Here is a 20,744-nt window from a genome sequence, read left to right on the forward strand (position 1 = left end):
TTGGTCTAAAACGTATTACAGCAGTGTTTACACTTTTACTTGTTTAGCGCCGAAAATGTAAATAAAATGTGTGACTAAGATTTTGAAGGAAAGGGTGCATTTATATCTAAATATTCCAGTTTTTCCAAATGCTGCATTAAAGTTGAAATGTAATTACGGTAGTCTAATCTCGAGTTGACGCACCACTGGAGTGTACAAGGGTTACCACTTCCTTAGTCTGTTGACATTTGAGCTGGTGTTCGAGTCCAGACACAATGTTCGGTTTGGAGCTTTTTTCTGCCACAACCTGGACATTAGTGGCTCTCTTTTTCACTTTACTCTTATTGTAAGTATATTTGTCAAGTTTTATGTGCTACTTTGTAAACAAAAAATAGAGTCAAATCTGTTTGAACTTAACAACAATGTGTGTGACTTGATTGTGTTGCTCTTTAAGATATGGTGTTTGGCCATATGGACATTTTAAAAAGTTGGGAATACCAGGACCAAGGGCATTGCCCTTTGTAGGAACAATGATGATCTTTAGAAAGGTGAGGGACACATCTTGACAAGTATGGCAAATAGACTTGCTGAATACAAGTGAGAAATCCAGATTTATTGTACCTATGCCTGCAACTTTAATATCCTGTCCTTAAATTCCCTGCAGGGATTTCTGTATGCTGACAGGGAGTGCCACGCCAAATATGGAGATGTATGGGGGTGAGTGACATTGAATTATTTCACAATCAACACAATAAAAGAGAGATTTAAATTCTTTTACAATCAATAAAACAGACATTTCTATGTTTTTGTCCTGTGTATTGATGGCTTCAGTCTTTTTTTTCCCACCTAGCAGTAGCATGTTACATAACCTGCTGTTGTAGGGTATTATCTCCGCAATTGTATATAATGATCTTATGACAGTGTGACGTGATCACCTGTGTGATAGTGATAATTTCCTGTGTACGTCAGCTCAAGTACGCTACGTGACCTTTCACCTTCCATTTGTCACACTATTATCGAAGGAGAATTTTATAGTAACTTTTAATACACTTCAGTTGTCATTGGGCACTCTCGTCCACCTCAGATTTCTTCAGATTTCAAAACAGGAAAATATAAAATATATTAGTATAATAGTATAGTATAATAATCTGTTCCAGGTAGGGCTGCACCGCGGTTCTGATTATTCTAGTTGAAAATAAATCAATAATACAATAAAATATACCCAAGATAAGAGGCTATAAATAACTATAAATATGTCATTAAGTCTCTTCATAAAGTGCAAACAAATTAAAAAAACGAAGCCTGTGCAGAAAAGGCACATAATCCAAGGAAAAGGAACATACAACAGGCTCACAGAGTCAGATTTTTGGCGAGAAATACCCGCCTGTCAGCGTTTTCTGGTTTCAGACACAAGCCAAGGCAGGTCACAATGGCTGTTTGATATGCAGCCGAGTCTGCTTTTTAAATGCTGACGATCATCGCAATTTAATGGTGGCAGACAAAATTGTGCTGTCCTACTTCCACGATCAAATAAACTTTTATTAGCTGTCTAGGCAACAACTCTCATCAGTCAAGTGTAAAAAGAAGTTAAGAGTTGAATGGCTGCTAATGTTCGAGTGTACAAATAATAAAAAGGTTAATCTGAGCTTTGATGACGCAAAGGCGATTGTACACGTAGAAAAACAAGTTAAACGTAGTAAAAGGTCAATTAAAAGAGTTTGTTTGGCGACTCTGGAGTCTTTGAATATGAGTTAGCTCATTAAGTGACAGCAGTACCCGTAAATATTACTCAACTTTGAGAGAAACATGTTTGTCCTGACACGCTTCAACAAAGTCCGACTTGTACGACCTCAGGTTTCACGATGTTGTCTTGTTTTGTTTTCCCATCTAGTTTGTTTGACGGCAGAACTCCCATTTTAATGGTAGCGGATCCTGAGATCATTAAAGCTGTGCTGGTGAAGGAATGCTACACGACCTTCACGAACCGCAGGGTGAGAGAGACGCCCAGCTTGTCATCCGGTGGAGAAACTTTAATGTTGACCAAGATAGAACCTCTGATTGTATGGAGCATGTTGTCATATGACGGATGTAGAGCACCCATCTCACCTTTCAAGCACTTCCATGACAGTATATGTTGTCAAGGGAGAATATTTCGGCTGTTTAAAGTTACTCCACTACAAATGCGTCAATACACAGCCATCACTGCCTAAGTAGCTTGCAACTCGAGTGAGTAGCATGGTGGTGGTCGTATGCATGAGTGCTGCTGGCACTGGGGAGCTGCGGTTCGTTGAGGGGAAACATGAATGCCAACATCTTCTATACCGATTTGTAGCAGAGCATTAGCCACTCTCTATTTTTTGTGAGGGCGGCACGGCGGTCGAGTGGTTAGCGCGCACAGCTAGGAGACCAGGGTTCAGCTCCTCCAGTGCCGGCAGCACTCATGCAGCAGCCCTGGAACATGTTACCACTACCATGGAAGCGGATCTTCAGAATCTCACAGTACATGTACTATTTTCTATTGTCAAGCATTGCAGTGGTAGGAAGTGCCATGGTCTGGGGCTACACGAGTGCTACTGGCACTGGGGAGCTGTGGTTCATTCAGTGAATTCAACATGAATTCCAACATGTACTGTAACACTGTAACACAGCATGATTCCCTCCCTTTGGAAACTGTGATTCATGGTCCAACATGATATGTTACCTTCACGTTGTCAGAGTACATGTTGGAATCCATCTTTCTCACGTTGAACCACAGCTCGTCCAGTGCCGGCAGCACTCATGCAGCCCTGGAACATGATGTTACACTACCATGGAAGCGGATCTTCAGAATCTCACAATACATTTACTTACCTATTGTCAAGCATTGCAGTGGTAGGAAGTGTCATGGTCTGGGGCTACACGAGTGCTACTGGCACTGGGGAGCTGTGGTTCATTCAGTGAATTCAACATGAATTCCAACATGTACTGTAACACTGTAACACAGAGCATGATTCCCTCCCTGTGGAAGTGCCGGCAGCACTCATGCAGCCCTGGAACATGATGTTACCACTATCATGGAAGCGGATCTTCAGAATCTCACAGTACATTTTGGAATTCACTCCCCCCTCGCCATTCAACCGCAGCTTCCCAATGCTGGCAGCACTCATATAGCATGTTGCGACTCACTAGTGTGTGTGTTGTTTCATTTTCAGTGAATATACTCTGCTGTACGACATGACGATAAAAATGTTTGTCAGATAATGTATAGACGACCTCCATCAGTGAGCTTGTGTCCCGCAGGACGCCTTGGTATTGGGGACGCTAAGCGAGGCCATCACCAACGTCAAGGACGAAAAGTGGAAAAGAATCCGCAGCTCCTTGTCGCCGTGCTTCACCAGCGGAAGACTGAAGCAGGTGAGTGTGGCGCCGCTATGGCCGCCCAAATGTTTAACCTATCAGGACACAAAAATCACAACCTCCACCATAGAGGGGCATGGAAAAGCGCTGAAAATTTAGATGTGGATCCGTATAAGAGTGCATGTTTTTGGGGCGTATTTAAGTTGTTCAAAATGTACAATTTGGTTCTGAATATTTTTTTTTTTTGTGGAAGATATTTCCCCTCGTCGCTCGCTATGCAGACCGACTGGCGGAGAGCCTCGAGAAAAAAGACTTAACCCAAGCGATAGACATCAAACAGTGTGTAGTAAAGAATCCATCACTTGTCATATTATTCCACATTTTTTTCCCTAAAGCAACTCCGACTGTGTTTTTCTTTAGACTGATGGCGCCATACAGTTTGGACGTCGTCACCAGCGCTTCCTTCAGTGTGGAGGCTGACTCCATAAACAACCCAGACGACCCACTTATTGTTCATCTCAAAGATGTTCTCAAATTCCAATTTTGGAAAATATTCCTACTGTGTATGTATGCATTGGTTTTGTTCACGGCGGAATGCAAAGAGCTCAGTATGACTTTTTGTTGTCCCCTTCCCAGTGATTTTTCCCTTCCTCAAACATATTCTCAACCTTCTGAAGTTTGACCTCATATCCACACATCATGTCAACTATTTCTTTGACATCATTAAGAAGTTTAAAGACCAGCATCACACAGAGAAGTCTGTAAGTTTTTCCACTCTTAATGATTTATTTACACTACATACGTACGTAGTTTGCAGTGATGTAGAAGTGTTGTCCTATGTTTGTTGATGCAGGGTCATGCAGATTTCCTGCAGGTGATGATCCAGCACGAGATACCGCAGTCGGACATAAAGAGTGAACAGGAGCAGCCAAGTAAAGGTAGGGACCCCCCGAAAGACACCCGACGGTTCTCAACCGCTTAGTACATATATATCAACCCTGTCGTCGCAGGCCTGACGGAACTTGAGATCCTCTCACAAGCCTTCATTTTCATCTTTGGGGGGTTTGAGACCACCGCCGTCACCCTCACGCACCTGCTGTACAACCTGGTCGCCCACCCTGACGCCATGAAGACTTTGCAAGCGGAGATTGACGCCAATGTTCCCACAGATGTAAGCCACTGTCATGAATGCCGTGTGTTAGCATGGATGTTTTATTATTCTTTATTTGTATATTTTATTATATTTAGTCATGGCTTATTTCGGGCATGCTTAACATCGGAACATCACCTGTACAAATATAAACATTTTATAATTATAGTAAATTTTAAATAGGTTAATTATCACAATCCAGTTAAAATTATTCAATTTGCTAACAGGGAGCATGCTAGTACCTAGCATGAGCACTAAGTACCGAAAGTGCCAAGGCTAATAGTTAGCATGCTAACATCAAAAGTGCCAAAGGTGCCCAATAGTGTCCCCGCATCATGCCATGTCTACATTTGCATTTTGACATAAGGAAATTAGCTAAAATGTTAACATGCTAACAGGTAGCATGCTAGCACATAGCAAGATAGCAGTCAATACCAAAAGTGTCAAGGCAGTTCTATAGTATCCCTACATCATGCCATCCGTGTATTTACATATAAATTAGCAAAAATGCTAACATGTTAATAGCCAGCGTGCTAACACCTACCAAGATCTATAGTGTCCCTACATCATGCCATGAATTCGATTACCGAAAGTGCTAGCACTTAGCACATAGCAAGATAGCACTCTATACCGAAAGTGCCAAGACACTTCTATAGTATCCCTACATCATGCCATGCATGTATTTATATATAAATTAGCAACAATGCTAACATATTAATAGCCAGCATGCTAACACCTACCAAGATAGCAATATGGCAATTCTATAGTGTCCCTACATCATGCCATTACTCTATTACCGAAAGTGCTAGCACTTAGCACATAGCAAGATAGCACTCTTTACAGAAAGTGCCAAGACAGTTCTATAGTATCCCTACATCATGCCATGTATGTATTTACATGGAAATTAGCTAACACTTTAACATGCTAACTGTTAGCATGCTAGCACCTAACAATATAGTCCTCTGTCCAGAAATTGCTTAGACTGTTCTCTATTTTAGTTGTTCATCTTCATGTCATCTTCAAGGCTCCCATTTCATACGAGACCCTGCTTAGTCTGGAGTACCTGGACAACTTAATTAACGAGTCGATGCGAGTCGTGCCGACCGCGCCACGACTCGAGAGGATGTGCAAGAAAACCATCCAGATCGGCGATCTTGTCATCCCAGAGGGAACCTTAGTGGGCATTCCCGTGAGTGTCCTCCATAAGGATCCTCGCTTTTGGAAAGACCCTGAGAGGTTCCAACCAGAGAGGTAAACTCACCGTTAATAAAACAGCCCTATAACAACAATATAATTGTAATGAATGAATTTCAATGAGGCCTTTCCAGATCTGCTAATATTTTACATAATGTGCCATTATGTGATGATAAATCTGCATCAAAACCGGAGTCAAACCCCATCAAGTCACACGTCAAATTAAAGTCCTCGATGAACACTTTCCAGATCTGTAATTGTTTATTCAATATTAATCAATATGTCCATTGACATTGACCTTTAGGGGATGTGAATAGGTCAAAATTTTCCTGCAATGATGACAAAAATCGATTTGTGACAAACCTCATCGAGTCATACCTCATATTAAAGGACTGGATGAGCACTTTCCAGATTTGAAATTGTTTCCTTAATATGCCCTTATATTATGAGGTAATGACTAAAAAAAAACCTACCACTCATAGACATGATTATTAAATGCTTGTTGCAGGTTCAGCAAAGACAACATAGAAGAAGTGAACCCGTACGCCTTCATGCCTTTTGGCCTCGGCCCTCGCAACTGCGTGGGGATGCGCTACGCTCTCCTCACCATGAAGATGGTGGTCGTGCGTCTGCTGCAGAGCTACACCATCGAGACGTGCAAAGAGAGCATAGTAAGACACGCATGCGTGCACCTTTAAAGCCCGGCCTGTTTGTTCTGCTTCCTGACGTGCATCATCCATCTTTTCCTCTTTAGATACCGCTGGTGTTTGACTGGATGCTAAGGCCGCAGAAGCCATTGAAATTCAAGTTTGTGCCCAGAAAGCTGTAGCTAATAAGGGATGAATGATGCTAACATTATGCTTTTCAATGAAAAACCTTCCTTGTTTGAATGTATCTTGACATTAAAAACACGCTGATTCTTCTTCCTGTGGTAGACAGATTGTTGGCAGAGCTTATTTCACAATGTGTAGCGAAGCCTGTTTTTTTTTTTTTAAATAAAGCTATCCGTCAAGCATTTTACTGCTCATAGAACTGCTTTTAGAACATTCATTCATTCATTCATTTTCTAGTGCCGCCCTCCTTGTAAACAATGTCAGCAAATATGACAGCAAAATAAAATACTGCAATCCCGATTACCGATTTTGAAGACATCGTCAGCACAAAAAAAATTGTTTCCACATTTTTTAATAACTTTAACAAGGTATAAATCTGGTCGGCACTACTGAAGGCTCGCTGTGAACGACGGAGGTTTCATTGGACATAAAAAAAAAACATAACGACAACAAACATGACATTCATTCATTCACGTGTGAAGCTGAGTAGATGACCGTTAAGCTTTCTTTGGCCCTGGGAAAAGTCAAAAGGAAAAAAAAATAGGAAGTGAAGCCAAAGAAGGGCATAATAAAACACATCAGCATCTGCTACAGTGCAAGTCGCTGCCAGCAGAGGGCGCAGCTGCATATCTGTAGAAATGAATCCAACTCATATGAAAACAAGTTCACTCCAAATGATGTGAACAGCTTTTTCAAAAAAAATACTTTTAAGCATGAAATCAGACCTCACAAGTAGTTATATTTTTTTAAATAATCATGTTCAGCCCATCAAAAATATGATTGATATAAAGTTAAGCCCAAGGTAATTCATATTTCATAGCTTTTAACTTTATTTCTGGATAAATTAAATGAGTGAACACATCTTATTTGCTGAATGGGTACACTATAGGTCTAGAAATGACACTGTTTTTATTGTTCACATAAGGATAAAGTATGTTTTGCACCATTCCAACCGATCCTGGTAACTTGTCATTTAATGTGGAGCATCCAGACTTTAGATAAAAAGTGTGAAAAATGCATAAAACTTACTAAGCATAACTTTCTGCAGTCTTTTGTCATTTTCTTGTGTTATTTCAAGCAAAAAGAGCCCCATTTAACAAATAGAAATTCACTTTAAATCAAACCTATGAGCTTAAATGTATGTGCACTTACAGAAAAGTAGAGCATATTGGACAGGCGGTTGTTTTCTTTTAATCAAAGCGTATAAAATGTGCCGCAGCTTGTGTGTGTTTTTGCGATACAAAACAGTCAAATCAAGTCTGGAAAAGACTTTTGGAGGTCCTGAGTTTTGTCAACAAAAAACAGAACCAAAGGCAAGGACAACATCAAAGAAATAGAATTATATCATCTGAAAAAAATGACTTTAAAAGGGTTATCCTGCTTTGCAAAGCAGAACAAAATTATTATTAAAGTTCAGCAATGTGACAAAAACAGCGGCCAGGAGTCGTCATGCCCGTTTAAAAAAAAACAAAACAAAAAAACCCAACACAAACAAAACCAACGGACGCGCTCTTCCTGGGTTCTACTCAAGGCCAAACAAACATGTGACCTTCTGGCGAGGAGTGGGAGCCCTCTGGAGGTCACACTGGGAGTATAAATCGTGCTCAAAGGCACCACGGCGCTGGCTACTAAGAAACAAGTCAACTCTCCTTCAGCCTCAAAAGAATAAAAGAGTGGAGTAAAAAGTATTCTCCCACGGAAGGTTCTGTTGCTAAGGTTGTGGAGATTTTGGTTGATTTTGAGGTCCGGTCCCGCCACAAAAAAACAGGACGGCATTTGGCTCGGAATACCTGGGACACAACTTGTACAAAAGTCGAAGGAGGTCCAGTCGGGTCAGAAGTGAGAGGAGTAGCACCATTCAAATCTCATCCAAAATGTGGCTGGTGATTGTTTGATTCCTTAATTCAAGCCAAGTATTGGACGTGTGCGTGTCCACGCTTCTACCGGCGGGGCTGGTGGCGGGACTGCAGCGGCATGGAGGCGGGGCCCGAGGAGGAGGAAGGCGACACGGACGCCAGGGAGGCGGTGGCGGCGGCATCCTCTGCCTCCTCCAGGTCCCCCCCGGCGTGGAGCTCCTGGCTCACGCTGGACTGCAAGGCGGCCGGGGTGAGCCACTCTTTGGGCAGGCAGCTCTGCAGGAAGGGCACGCATGAGCTGAAGTAGGCCAGGCGGTTGACCCACCGCGGGATCTCGCGGCCGCACAGGATCTGAACACACACACACACAACACCGAGAAGTAGAAGAGATATAGCGACTTCCCGTTTGTTTCAAAACAAAAGCATAATAGTCAGTTCCAGAGTCAAGCTGTCTCCATCATAACTCACTCTTACCTGTAACCTTAATGTTTAATCAAAACAGCAGCACCTACAGACTCGCATAAATTAAAATACCACTACTACTATGTTAAAAATACTTCTAAGCTCTGTGGGCACGGATTGTACACCATGTGACCATTCCACCATGGTGGGTGCCTCCGTAATCCAGGAAGCTATTTGACCTGTTTGTGCCACTTCCACTTATATCTAACAAGTTGGGTTTTTTTTGTTTACTTTAATAATTATTTGGAGTGCATGAGAACGTGGACAGCCCGAAGTCAGCTGAGGCTCCAGTGGATAAGCAGCATAGAAAAAAAATGGACGGATGGAGAAAGTGGACATGCCACACACTCAATCCACATGACATTCGATGGTTTAGCATGTTGACAACATTACATAATATGAGTGTAAAGGTGACTATAGGGGTGTTATTTCATGTCTATGGGACTCTAACAGTGGTTAAAAATAAAATGTATGCAGAGCGTCATAAACAGGCATTCATTCATTCATTTTCTACCGCTTATCCTCACGAGGGTCGCGAGGGGTGCTGGAGCCTATCCCAGCTGTCTTCGGGGCAAGAGGCGGGGTACACCCTGGACTGGTGGCCAGCCAATCACAGGGCTCATATAGACAAACAACCATTCACACTCACATTCATACCTATGGACAATTTAGAGTCGCTAATTAACCTAGCATGTTTTTGGAATGTGGGAGGAAACCGGAGTACCCGGAGAAAACCCACGCATGCACGGGGAGAACATGCAAACTCCACACAGAGATGGCCGAGGGTAGAATTGAAGTGGTGAGGTCTGTGCGCTAACCACTCGTCCGCCGTGCAGCCCCCATAAACAGGCAATTGTGAAAAAAAAAAATATTTATTATTATCCATTTTTGTTCAAATTCCATACCATACAACCATGGGTTTGATTATTCATTTTCGATACTACTTACAAAGTACATACAAAAGTATGTACATACAAAATAACACTATAAGACATTTGCAGAAGCTGTGAAAACGTACATCACGGTGCTTTCAAAGAACGCAGGGAAAAGGACAATGATTGCCTCACATCTTCAAGAGGACAACAACACAAGCGTCCACAAGACGCTGTGTGTGTGTGTGTGTGTGTGTGTTTGTGTGCCAGCTGGCTGTGCAAGTCCAGGCTTGTATCGTTGTGTTTTAATCCGCATCTCAGTGCTGGGACTAACTGTAAGACTCCCTGCTCATTAGTCGGAGCAGGATAAGCCGATTTAGACCACACATTCACACACGCTGGGCAAGTGCAAGAGTGTCCACTCGATTGCAGGAAAGCCTATATTCATATTCATATTTTGTGTATCACAAGCACGGTTCAATTTCATGAACACAAAGCATTCCTGCCCTATGAGAGCCGAGCTGGAAGGCGATACCTTCATTTAACACGAGCTCATCTCATCAATAATGAAGCAGTTCCGGCCTTCCATCCTGCCCGCCGAATGCTAACATATGCTAGCTGTACACTGTGCTGGCTAGCCGGAATAGCAGCTGCTAGTCCTGAAGCCAAACAACACAGATTTTCCAAAGAGAAGCAATCACAACATGAGCTTTCAGGGCTGTTGCTCATGTTTAAAGTTGTGTGTGTGTGTGTCTGTGTGTGTGTGTGTGTATACCTCTGACAGCGCTGAGGAGAAGTGGTTGCAGTTCTTGTGCATGAGATGGTACGCGTTGCCTTTGTACTCCTTCCCCATTTCCTCGATGATCCGCTCCACGTCGTCCTCTGTGAAGTCGGTGCTGCCCAAAACGATGGCTTCTCTGCACACACACACACACACACACTCATAACAATGCTACAACACTCAGGTTTACAACACTCATTGGGTCCTATAATGTTCAAGTTATCGAAAACAAAACAATGGAAAAGATCTATTCATTTATTGAATTTTAAAACATCTAGCAGGAAGATGATAGCATGCTATTTTGTTAACATGCTAATGTCAGCATGTCGGCGTGAAACAGTCAACCCCTGCAGGGCACATGAATCAGAGCAGAAGTAACAGACAGAACGCACACACTCACTCACTACATGCTGATCATTACAATACAGAGAGAGAAAAAAAACACGGTTCCTCGCTAACTACTTACTTGAATTTAAAGGTGTCGCCCAGCTCTGTTGCGTCACCCGGCGTAATCTCAAAGATCCCTGAGAAGGGGTAAGGATGTCCCCCGTAGGCAAATTCTAACACACATAAAACGGAGACACAGAGTCATTTAGAAATGCTTTGAGTTGAGAGGATGGGGCCAGTGGAGTTGCTAGGTTCACCTCGGCCGTAGATCTCGATCCCGGAATGGAAGACACCGATGCCGAGGGAGCTGGTGAACTCATTGATCCAGTACTGAGGACGCAGAGACACATAGTTAGGACAGATATTACAAGAAAACATGACACAAAGTACATTTTTTTCAATCCATTAAAATACCAATCCAATCTTCTGTGTGTGAAACGCACGACGGACACTTCATTAGGTACACCTGCACAATCTAATCTAATGATAATATAAGAATGTGCATGATTACGCTTGTCGCTTGCACACAACATAAAGAGCTGTCCTTCATATTTGGACTCAATATAAGTGATTACAGCTGCACGGCAGTCAAGTGGTTAGCGCACAGACCTAGGAGACCCGAGTTCAATCCCACCCGGGTTTACTCCTGTTTCCTCCCACATTCCAAAAACATGCTAGGTTAATTGGCGACTCCAAATTGTCCATAGGTATGAATATGAGTGTGAATGGTTGTTTGTCTATATGTGCCCTGTGATTGGCTGGCCACCAGTCCAGGGTGTACCTCTAGCCCGAACACAGCTGGGATAGGCTCCAGCGACCCTCGAAAATGAATAAATAAATAAATATGTGATTACAAAAATACAAAAGTGATAAATATACAGAATCTTCTCCAGAGCCTCACCACATTTGGTGTTTTTTACGCAATAACAAGCATTTTCAGAGGGAAATGAAACATCATAATGTGAACAGGCTTTAAAAAGTCAATATCGCGACATCTTTCAGTGTCTCATGCAAAATATTTGGTATTATTTTTGCATGCGGGACACAACATTCATGTGACAACACACTGCTTGTTCTTGTGCAGCATTTGCACAAAGAAGAAAGCCGCCGGCTTTTGCTACTACTTTCAAAATCCTCCTGAAAGGCTGACTGTGTGTGTGTGTGTGCGTGTGTTTGAGCACCAGTGTGAGTATTTATGCTGACTCATCATCCAGAAGAAGCATATTTGTAGCCTTGACGACTCACTGGACTGACGACGAACTGGTCTTGCACCCTCCTCCTTCTCCTCAACACCCAGTGGTGACATAAGAGTCTTACCGTGTGTGTGTGTGTGTGTGTGTGCACGCGTGGGTGTCTTAGAGGGTTTATCAGAATATGTAGCACAGCGAGTGAGGTTTTAAAATAAGTCTAAAAATGACAGATGACGCTGTCTCATTACCAAAAATATGAACACACTGTAACAAAAACCCAATATAAACCATTTCCTGTTTCTAACCTTCACGTGTTGTTGCTGTAACCATGACAACATTTCTAAGCAGGGAAGGCCGTGTAGCTACACTTCCTTGATCAACTACGATTGCTTAAGCCGGTGGTCAGTACCCATTGCGCCATCGTCTCAACATGGCCGCCCACTGAAGCACTCAGAGACAAACAGGAAATGCACTTAGCAGAGACGAGGCAGCAAGCTGGCGGAAATGGCAATGATGAAGGAGTAAAAAGGGTGGGTGGGGGGTTAAGGGGTAGACCCTTCTGTCTGTCTGTCTGTCTGTCTGTCTGTCTGATCCTCCCGAAAGTCATGTGACACAGTATTGATCCTCAAATGGAAAGCAGAGGACACTTTTCCAGTCTGTCCAGTCTACAGCTCACAGACCATCGCTATAAATGTCCTCTTTGTTGAAATCTGTAACTAAGAGGCCATATAGAACTACAAAAAAAAACTATAAAAGCTTTTGTTAGTAATGAGTATTGTTTTATGTTAAAACAACAACCCAAGTAGTTGGCAATGTGTACAGAATAGAGCATAAAAAACCTGTTTATAACCTTTTTAATACAGTAGAGCCCTTTAGCTATAAAATAACACCCCTATATTCACCTTTACACTTGTATTACCCAATACGGTAGATATAATCTGACAAAATAAGCCATTTAAGACATAAATAATAAGACTTGTGTTCTTGTGTGCTGTAATAAATGCATTCTGGACATGTGGTGGACAGGAAGTGACTTTGGGTGAGCGCTGAGTTTTAACCTCGGCGTGGATTATAGCCGCAGCAGTAGCCTGTGTTGTTATGATTACAGCCACTCCCTCACTCTATTGCAGTTTTCACGTGTTTCCACCGCCAGGCTTGATAAAACCCATTCTGTCCACCAATCAACTAGCTCCGTCTCGTTTGGTACCTGTGATTGGTCGGGGTCTAAACACTAGTGTGCACCTTAGTGTGTACCTTAAACAACTTTTTACAAAGAACATTGAACTGCGAGCAACCGAATAAGCAGCAGTCAATCAGATTTGAGGCAGTCGCTTGTCATTATCCAGATCAGGACACACAATATGCAATGAAATGGACTGCAGCCAATTGTCTCAATGAGCCAATAAAGGATTCCCACACAGAAATACACTTCACAGTTCACAGGAGTGTGTGTGTGTGTGTGTGTGTGCGTGCGCTTGTGTGTTAAGATATGCACGAGTAGCTTCTGCGAAATGTTGCGTGTAAAAATCGTCAGAGGCTCGTGCAGTCATTCGAGTGAGAGATAAAAGCTCTTCAGCGAATGACGACTCAAGCGAGGAAGTGACATAAAAGGAAGGAGAGAGAGAGAGAGGGCAGGGTGAAAGAATGAATAGAAAGAAGGAAGAAGGAAGTAAGGAAGGAACAAATGCTGCATTGAGATATGGTGACCCAAAACAGCATCTTACATTGGAATCAAAAGGAATACATTGTAGCCACACTGAAAAAATACACATACTTCACATTTAAGCAGGCATTAAATGCAAAAATAGAATTATTTTCATATGTAAACTGGCTTTTGTTTCTTTTTGTTGCATTTAGATTCAAGGATACCAACACCGACACGCTTTCCATCCATAAGCACGCCTCGCAGGCCAGGATAGCGGAGTCATAGCAAGGTGTCATTCATTCATTTTCTACGAGGGTCGCGGGGGGTGTTGGAGGGGGTACTGTTTTCAGGCGAGAAGCCCTGGACTGGTGGCCATCCAATCACAGGGCACATATAAACAAACAACCATTCACACTCACATTCATACCTATGGACAATTTGGAGTCGCTAATTAACCTAGCATGTTTTTGGAATGTGGGAGGAAACCGGAGTACCCGGAGAAAACTCACACATGCACGGGGAGAACATGCAAACTCCACACAGAGGGTGGAAGTGAACCCTGGTCTCCTAGCAGAGGTCCTAGCGCTAACCACTCGACCGCCATGCAGCTCATCATTAAGTCATTAATTCATTCATTTTCTACCGCTTTTCCTCACGAGGGTTGCAGGGGTGCTGGAGCCTATCCCAGCAGTCTTCGGGCGAGAGGCGGGGTACACCCTGGACTGGTCGCCAGCCAATCACAGGGCACATAAGACAAACAACCATTCACACTCACATTCATACCTATGGACAATTTGGAGTCGCCAATTAACCCAGCATGTTTTTGGAATGTGGGAGGAAACCGGAGTACCTGGAGAAAACCCATGCAAACTCCACACAGAGATGTCTGAGGGTGGAATTGAACCCTGGTCTCCTAGCTGTGGTCCTAGCGCTAACCATTCGACCGCCGTGCCGCCATCATTAAGTCAGTTGTTGTCAATTATTTTCTGTCATGCCCCCCTGGTGACAGAATGTAGCTTTAGCGTGCATGTTACAGCCTGCAAATACGAGCGCGGGTTTGATCAACTCTAGAGTCTTGTTGATGTAATTGCCTGATTGTTTGGGTTAACAAGCCAACAACTATCTTGTTAGCAGACGAAATAAGACACAAGGGCGTTCATAGAAGAGAAATACTAAGACCTCGCCTGCGGTCCACTACAGGGAATCCATATCAATCAATGATTCATCAATACTCGAGTGCCCGGCTTCTGTATTGACTCATCTCGCATGGTGACATCATGACGCCGTCAGCATCACCCATCGCCATAAAGACGCGTGTACTCATATAGTACGTCTCTATGAGGAAATACACTGTGACTTACTAACGCTGTGGTTTGGGGCCCCTTGGCTTCCGCTTTATTTCCGCTCAGAAGAACTGAAATCCCCATTCACATACACTTTCATGCAGGACAACAATATTCCATCTCTGTTTTGGACACAGCAGCTTAAAAACAATGGAGTGTGGAATAGCTTTTTCTCCGCACCTTACATGGTGATGGAATAAGGCAGCAATACGGCTTTATGGTTGGTTCAACTTTAATAACACCGCTGTGAAAAGTTTGGGAAACGCTGGTCTAGTTTGTCCTGTGGGGCCGAGGCACCTGCCTCCAAAGTCAACTGGGATAGGCTCCAGCTCACCTGTGACCCTAATAACATACAGGAAGTGGATGCTAGGACAACCAAATAACAAAGCATTGTTGTTTAACACAACATTGAGGGAGCTACTTTATTAGTACAACTTAGCGTTTAATGGGAAATTATTTTCCATGTAAAAATTAAATTACATACAATTTACACGAGTTTGGGGTTTATCAGTACACGCCGAATATTTGAGAGAAGCATGAGAATCAGCGACAAACAAAAGTATTGTGTTCATTGTCATCCATAAGTGTCTGAAAATGGCAAAATATCCATAACCACTCCTTTTTTCTAACGGACTTTCGCCCAAGCACTGCCGACGAGACTCGGTGAACCGCATTGTTTGCGTCAAGACGTATCGTACCCAAGCGTGTTAAAAACAACAAAATGAACAAAAAGATATAAAAACAAACACGTACCATATCGTAGACGTTGAGGATGACCGGCTCGTTTGCCATCACTAGCATCAGGATGTTACCCTCGTCCCAGCTCCCGGTTATGGTGCTTCTCTGGCGGGTCTGCCTCCTTCGCTCGCCCCCCCCGGATCCTTCCCCCAGAGCCAGAACCTCCAAAAAAATGGACCCCCCCTTACTTGGAAACGTAAACACTTTCACTGCAGACAGTCAACTGGACGTTTTAAAAAAACGTTCGATGAGCTTTGTGTCGTCCAACATCTGACAGGCTTTATCGGCTGAGGCTTTCTGGCTATACGAGTAGCCACTCGGCTAACCTGAAGTAGCTGTCAAAAAAAAAACAAGGTGACTTTTAAACACGATTTTTTTTCCAAAAGAGTTCGTGACAGGGGCGTGCAGGGACAAAATGTGTAAAATGACGTAATGTTACGCACAAAGCGGCGATCTGCGGATAGCTACAACACGAACCGAGCATGCAAAGTCAGGGATGGGAAAGGAAAATGAAGAGTGGGCGAGCACACAACTGACTCCGCGATGACTCCGCGCTCGATTAGTCGACCTTGGTAAGTCGACAGAATTGTGGGAGCTGTAGTTGAAACAGCCAAAGCAGGCAACTGCGGACAAAAAACTCCTGAAATCAATTAACTTTTGTACAATTCTCATTTATTGAGAGCACTTGTATATTTCTAAGACAATGTACAACAAAAAAACATATTTGTGGAAAAAAACGAAGAATATTGATCTTGCCACACCAGTATTTGATATTTACCAGTATTTGATTTGATTGATACTACTCAGTGAGGGTGGCACAGCGGTCGAGTGGTTAGCGCGCAGACCTCACATGAGGAGACCAGCGTTCAATTCCACCCTCGGCCATCTCTGTGTGGAGTTTGCATGTTCTCCCCGTGCATGTGTGGGTTTTCTCCGGGTACTCCGGTTTCCTCCCACATTCCAAAAACATGCTAGGTTAATTGGCAACTCCAAATTGTCCATAGGTATGAATGTGAGTGTGAATGGTTGTTTGTCTATATGTGCCCTGTGATTGGCTGGCGACCAGTCCATGGTGTACCCCGCCTCTGAACTACTGAATGAACTACTCAGTGAGATGTCAGATCAACTCAATCAAAAACCAAGAGTAGAATTAAAATCGGTGAATTGAGCCTATAAATATGATATACAAGCATTTATATTTGGTCCACACTCATGGTTCTTCCTTGTCGTTTTCTCCCAGCACTTCCATGAGTACCTCCTGGTTGGAGAACTCCTGCAGGGAGGAGTTCATCTCGTCCAGCAGATCCTCTCCCAGCAAGAAAGTCTTGACGTCATGGAGAGTCATGCTGATGCGGTGGTCTGTTATACGATCTTGAGCAAAGTTGTAGGTGCGAATCTTCTCTGATCTGCCTCTGGTGCCGATCTAGAGAAACAGTGGCGATATTTTTTAATGCTTAATATTGGTGTTTTATACAATATTCAGACATTTATGGTTGCGTTCTCCCAACACACAGCAAACATCTTAAATGGGTACTACTGTGCATTCTGTGCGGATTGGAGGAGTCACTGTGTTTATGTGCTTCCCACCTGAACTTTACGTTGATTGTAGCGTTTGCTTGTCTCCTCCTCCAGCTTCATGCTGAAGAGTTTGGCTCTTAGAGCCTTCATGGCCTTCTCTTTGTTCTTCAGCTGAGATCGCTCCTGCTGGCACTCAGCGACCACACCTTGGAAACACACAAGCACCACAGTTTGGATACATGCAGACTAGATCATTAGATAGTAAAAGTAGCGCTGCAATTCAGGTTCAATATCATCTTTTAAAGTTGGAATGCAGGGGTGATCAAAGTGCGGCCCGAGGGCCATTTGTGGTGCATAGCTTGATTTGCATTGGCCCTCAGGGAATATTCAATACACAAAATTAAAAGTGATGAAGCAATATCACAGTCACATTGAGAAGTGGAAATCAAGCTCATAATTATTGAAATATTTTTCAACATCTTAAAAAGGGAATAATTGCAGGAGCCCCCGCATTGTTTAATTTCTCTGTATGTGGCCCCCAGCCCAAAAAGTTACCAGTGGGAAGATGAACTATTCTGACAGCGCTGTCTGTGGTGTTAACATGTTGACCTCCTGCACCACTTGCCCGCTTAGTTTCGATTCTGAGGTCCTTCTGGTTTATCGTGAAGGAGATCTGAAGGGAGCATAACACAGTTTACATGTACACAACATCTTATTTCCCCAAAAAACAGCTTGATGTATGAGAAACCGGACATGAAAGCCTAATAAACCTCAGTGGGTTGCGGCAGCACGGCCACAGTCATGGTGCTGGTGTGCATACGGCCCTGTTTTTCCGTCTTTGGGACCCGCTGGACGCGGTGAACCCCGCCTTCGAACTTCATCCTCTTGTAGCTTTGAGGGCCGCTGATGCTCACCGAGGCATGGCGCAGTCCTCCTGAGCACAGGTGAAAAACAAGCACCAACATTAAATGCTTTCTTGAATCCACCACTCACACAACAAGCACTGTCGTTTGTCTCCATTTACTGACCGAGGTCACTGGTCATGTGCTCCAGGACGTCAAAGGACCAGCCATTGTGCTGAGAGAAGCCCTCGTACATGCTAAAAACCTTCAAATAAAGGGAAAACATGTATTATTTATGCCATGTTTTGTTCTTTGCTTTCCCTTTCAGCCTCATGACCCATTAGTCCTCCAAAAATCCCAACTTTCACCTCAGCAGTAAACAGCATGGCCTCCTGTCCGCCAACACCTGCCGTGACTTCCAGTACGAGGTCGCTCAGATCGGCCTCCTCCTCCGGAATCAGAAGATCTACAATCTGAATTTAGGATTCAACACAATAAAACAGCACTTGTAAAATGTAGACCTAATTTGGACAATTTTGTTCTCTTGGATCTGGAATTTCTGGATCTGAATGTTGCCTCTTTTATTTGATTACTATCCTGAATAAGTAAAGCAAAGACGAATTCTAACTTAATTCCTTCATTTTTCAATTTCTATGCCATTTGTCATGGTAAGGGACACGGGGGCATTCTGGAGCTTATCCGAGCTGACTTTTGGGCGAGAGGTGTGATACAACCAACCACTCACACCCACATTCATACCTATGGACACTATTTAGAGTCACCATTTCATTTTTGGAATGTGGGAGGAAGAGAAAAAACCCATGCATGTACAGGGAGAACACTGAGATGTCCAATGGAGAGTCAAACACAGATCATTTGTCTGTGTGGATAGCATGCTAACCACTAGTCCACCATGCGGCCTAACTTGAAGTGATGAAATCTGACATACACATCTCAATGATTAACATTTCAATGGGATTTATATTGCTTTCCAATATACCAATATTGTACCAGTATATATTGCTTCCAAATGCACAATTCAGATCAGATCTGGATTACAGGTGGTTTGACAATACAGCAGCTGTACCTATCAATTTAATCACCACCTTTATCTACCTAATCCTTGCTACAGATTTGGCACAATCCAGATAATAGTGGTTTGAAACTGAAATGTCCCCTTGTGGGACTAATAAAGGCTCTTATATACGTATGTTAATGTCTCTTAATATGTTATATTAGGCCCTTAATATCTTATCTTAAACCACATCCTTTGACCCCATGACAATCATTTCCTCCACTGGATTATATTATACATAAGTATATGTCAATCAACATAGCATGTACTTGAAATTAGACATTTAGCAGAGATCTGTTTTTACACCACCACACCGCCCAACATACCTTTTGTCTCAGGTCCTGCGTGTCTTGCAAACAGCTTTCCCTCTCCTGCTCAGCCAGTTCTCGCAGAGCTTGGTCTTCATCTGCAGGACAAAGCCGCACATTATCACACACTGGCACGGAAACCAACATTGCTTCCTGCGTATCTTAACAGAAAGCCTGCCTAACCCTTCAGAAGCGCCTCGGTCTCGGCCATCTCCTTCTGTTTGACTTCTAGCTCCCTGATGGCCTGGATGAGGGGAGCAAGCAGAGACACTTTGGTCCTCTTGGCCCTCAGCTCGTCCACGCTGCACTGCTCATCATTGCTGTTGACTGCTTTTAAAAAATGGCTGTACTCTAAGTCCATCTTGTTCAGGTAGTTTTGCAGGGACCTCCTGGAGAAGAGTTCATCCAAGGATAGTAACTTGGGCGCCGTCAGCTGGCTTCCTGTGTGAAATGTTCTTGTGGTGTCCTTGTAAAACCTGCCATCTTGAATGGAACTTGCATAACGACACAAAAGTAAGCTAAAGGCACACTCCTTTCCTTTAGGTAGGAGGTTAATAGCTCTTTTGAGAAACATCGCAATGTTAGTTTGGCAGACCCCCTATTTTGTCCGCACCTTAAGGATTGTGTGCATTTTTGTCATGGGAAGAATAACTCCATGCCAAAAGAATTCACAGACTTGCAGCTGTATAACACCACGCCGTGCCGACACTTAAATGTGTCTTATTATTGTCCTTATAAGTAGCGACATAGATGAACAAGCTAGCTAATAGTCTAAAAAAGAACAACGAACGATGGTTGAATAATCAAAAGTTATTGTAACTAGTTATTATGACGTTAAAGCATTTTCCCGTCATATTTATTCCAAAGTTTGCAAGCCTCGTTAGAAACTGTAAACACCACCTTGCAATAGGGCGCAGACATCTTGAATAACAGACGCATGCGCAGTGAGCAACTTTTCATTGTCACTTTGGGTTAAAAAAAGCGGCTTGCGACATAAAATGTTTTTTTCTGTTTGTTTTTTAATTTAATGTAAATATGAAACAACATCAATGAATAGCGAAATAACAACCAGCATAAATAAAAATATAACTTAAACTTAACTTATAACTTAAAGCAAATACAATAAAAATGTGAAAGAGCAGTAATAAATACAATCCCTTGAGGCTTTAATAACTTTTCCGTTAATGTTTCATGTCCTTACCGACAATAACAGACAAAACTGTGGTAAACTGATT

At 43.0% G+C, this 20,744-nt stretch overlaps 3 protein-coding genes across 3 annotated transcripts; 1 reads left to right on the forward strand and 2 right to left on the reverse strand.

Annotated features, from left to right (window-relative positions):
• The first annotated feature begins 58 nt into the window (after window positions 1-58).
• Window positions 59-6,674, forward strand: LOC131107807 (cytochrome P450 3A40-like). The gene is made up of 13 exons (XM_058058150.2): window positions 59-325; window positions 434-527; window positions 644-696; window positions 1,871-1,970; window positions 3,259-3,372; window positions 3,569-3,654; window positions 3,736-3,878; window positions 3,952-4,076; window positions 4,169-4,253; window positions 4,326-4,486; window positions 5,490-5,716; window positions 6,168-6,330; window positions 6,414-6,674. The coding sequence occupies exons 1-13, from the start codon at window positions 255-257 to the stop codon at window positions 6,486-6,488; spliced, it is 1,497 nt and encodes a 498-aa protein (XP_057914133.2). The 5' UTR covers window positions 59-254; the 3' UTR covers window positions 6,489-6,674.
• Window positions 6,675-6,827: 153 nt separating this feature from the next.
• On the reverse strand, window positions 6,828-16,270 carry desi2 (desumoylating isopeptidase 2). Its single transcript, XM_058059106.2, has 5 exons — window positions 15,782-16,270; window positions 11,108-11,180; window positions 10,930-11,023; window positions 10,458-10,599; window positions 6,828-8,699 (listed from the first exon to the last, which is right to left on the reverse strand). Exons 1-5 carry the CDS (start codon window positions 15,827-15,829, stop codon window positions 8,433-8,435), a joined length of 624 nt encoding a protein of 207 aa, XP_057915089.2. The 5' UTR covers window positions 15,830-16,270; the 3' UTR covers window positions 6,828-8,432.
• Window positions 16,271-16,899: 629 nt separating this feature from the next.
• Window positions 16,900-20,432, reverse strand: mtrf1l (mitochondrial translational release factor 1-like). The gene is made up of 8 exons (XM_058059104.2): window positions 19,693-20,432; window positions 19,528-19,607; window positions 18,495-18,599; window positions 18,313-18,391; window positions 18,055-18,218; window positions 17,840-17,957; window positions 17,354-17,490; window positions 16,900-17,189 (listed from the first exon to the last, which is right to left on the reverse strand). Exons 1-8 carry the CDS (start codon window positions 20,081-20,083, stop codon window positions 16,977-16,979), a joined length of 1,287 nt encoding a protein of 428 aa, XP_057915087.2. The 5' UTR covers window positions 20,084-20,432; the 3' UTR covers window positions 16,900-16,976.
• Between the last annotated feature and the right edge of the window lie 312 nt (window positions 20,433-20,744).

The sequence above is a fragment of the Doryrhamphus excisus genome, linkage group LG20, assembly GCF_037039965.1.
Source record: "Doryrhamphus excisus strain RoL-2023G ecotype Guam linkage group LG20, RoL_Dexc_Guam_v1.1, whole genome shotgun sequence".
Taxonomy (NCBI): domain Eukaryota; kingdom Metazoa; phylum Chordata; class Actinopteri; order Syngnathiformes; family Syngnathidae; genus Doryrhamphus; species Doryrhamphus excisus.

Excerpts from the sequence above, each read along its gene's own strand:
- LOC131107807 (XM_058058150.2), top strand. The coding sequence starts at position 255 with ATGTTCGGTTTGGAGCTTTTTTCTGCCACAACCTGGACATTAGTGGCT. Across the intron at positions 326-433 it reads TTTTTCACTTTACTCTTATT|ATATGGTGTTTGGCCATATG; the intron begins GTAAGTATATTT and ends TTGCTCTTTAAG. Across the intron at positions 4,487-5,489 it reads ACGCCAATGTTCCCACAGAT|GCTCCCATTTCATACGAGAC; the intron begins GTAAGCCACTGT and ends GTCATCTTCAAG.
- desi2 (XM_058059106.2), bottom strand. The coding sequence starts at position 15,829 with ATGCTAGTGATGGCAAACGAGCCGGTCATCCTCAACGTCTACGATATG. Across the intron at positions 11,024-11,107 it reads GATCGAGATCTACGGCCGAG|AATTTGCCTACGGGGGACAT; the intron begins GTGAACCTAGCA and ends TATGTGTGTTAG. Across the intron at positions 10,600-10,929 it reads GGCGACACCTTTAAATTCAA|AGAAGCCATCGTTTTGGGCA; the intron begins GTAAGTAGTTAG and ends GTGTGTGTGCAG.
- mtrf1l (XM_058059104.2), bottom strand. The coding sequence starts at position 20,083 with ATGTTTCTCAAAAGAGCTATTAACCTCCTACCTAAAGGAAAGGAGTGT. Across the intron at positions 17,491-17,839 it reads AATAGTTCATCTTCCCACTG|GTGTGGTCGCTGAGTGCCAG; the intron begins GTAACTTTTTGG and ends TGTGTTTCCAAG. Across the intron at positions 17,190-17,353 it reads ACAATCAACGTAAAGTTCAG|ATCGGCACCAGAGGCAGATC; the intron begins GTGGGAAGCACA and ends CTGTTTCTCTAG.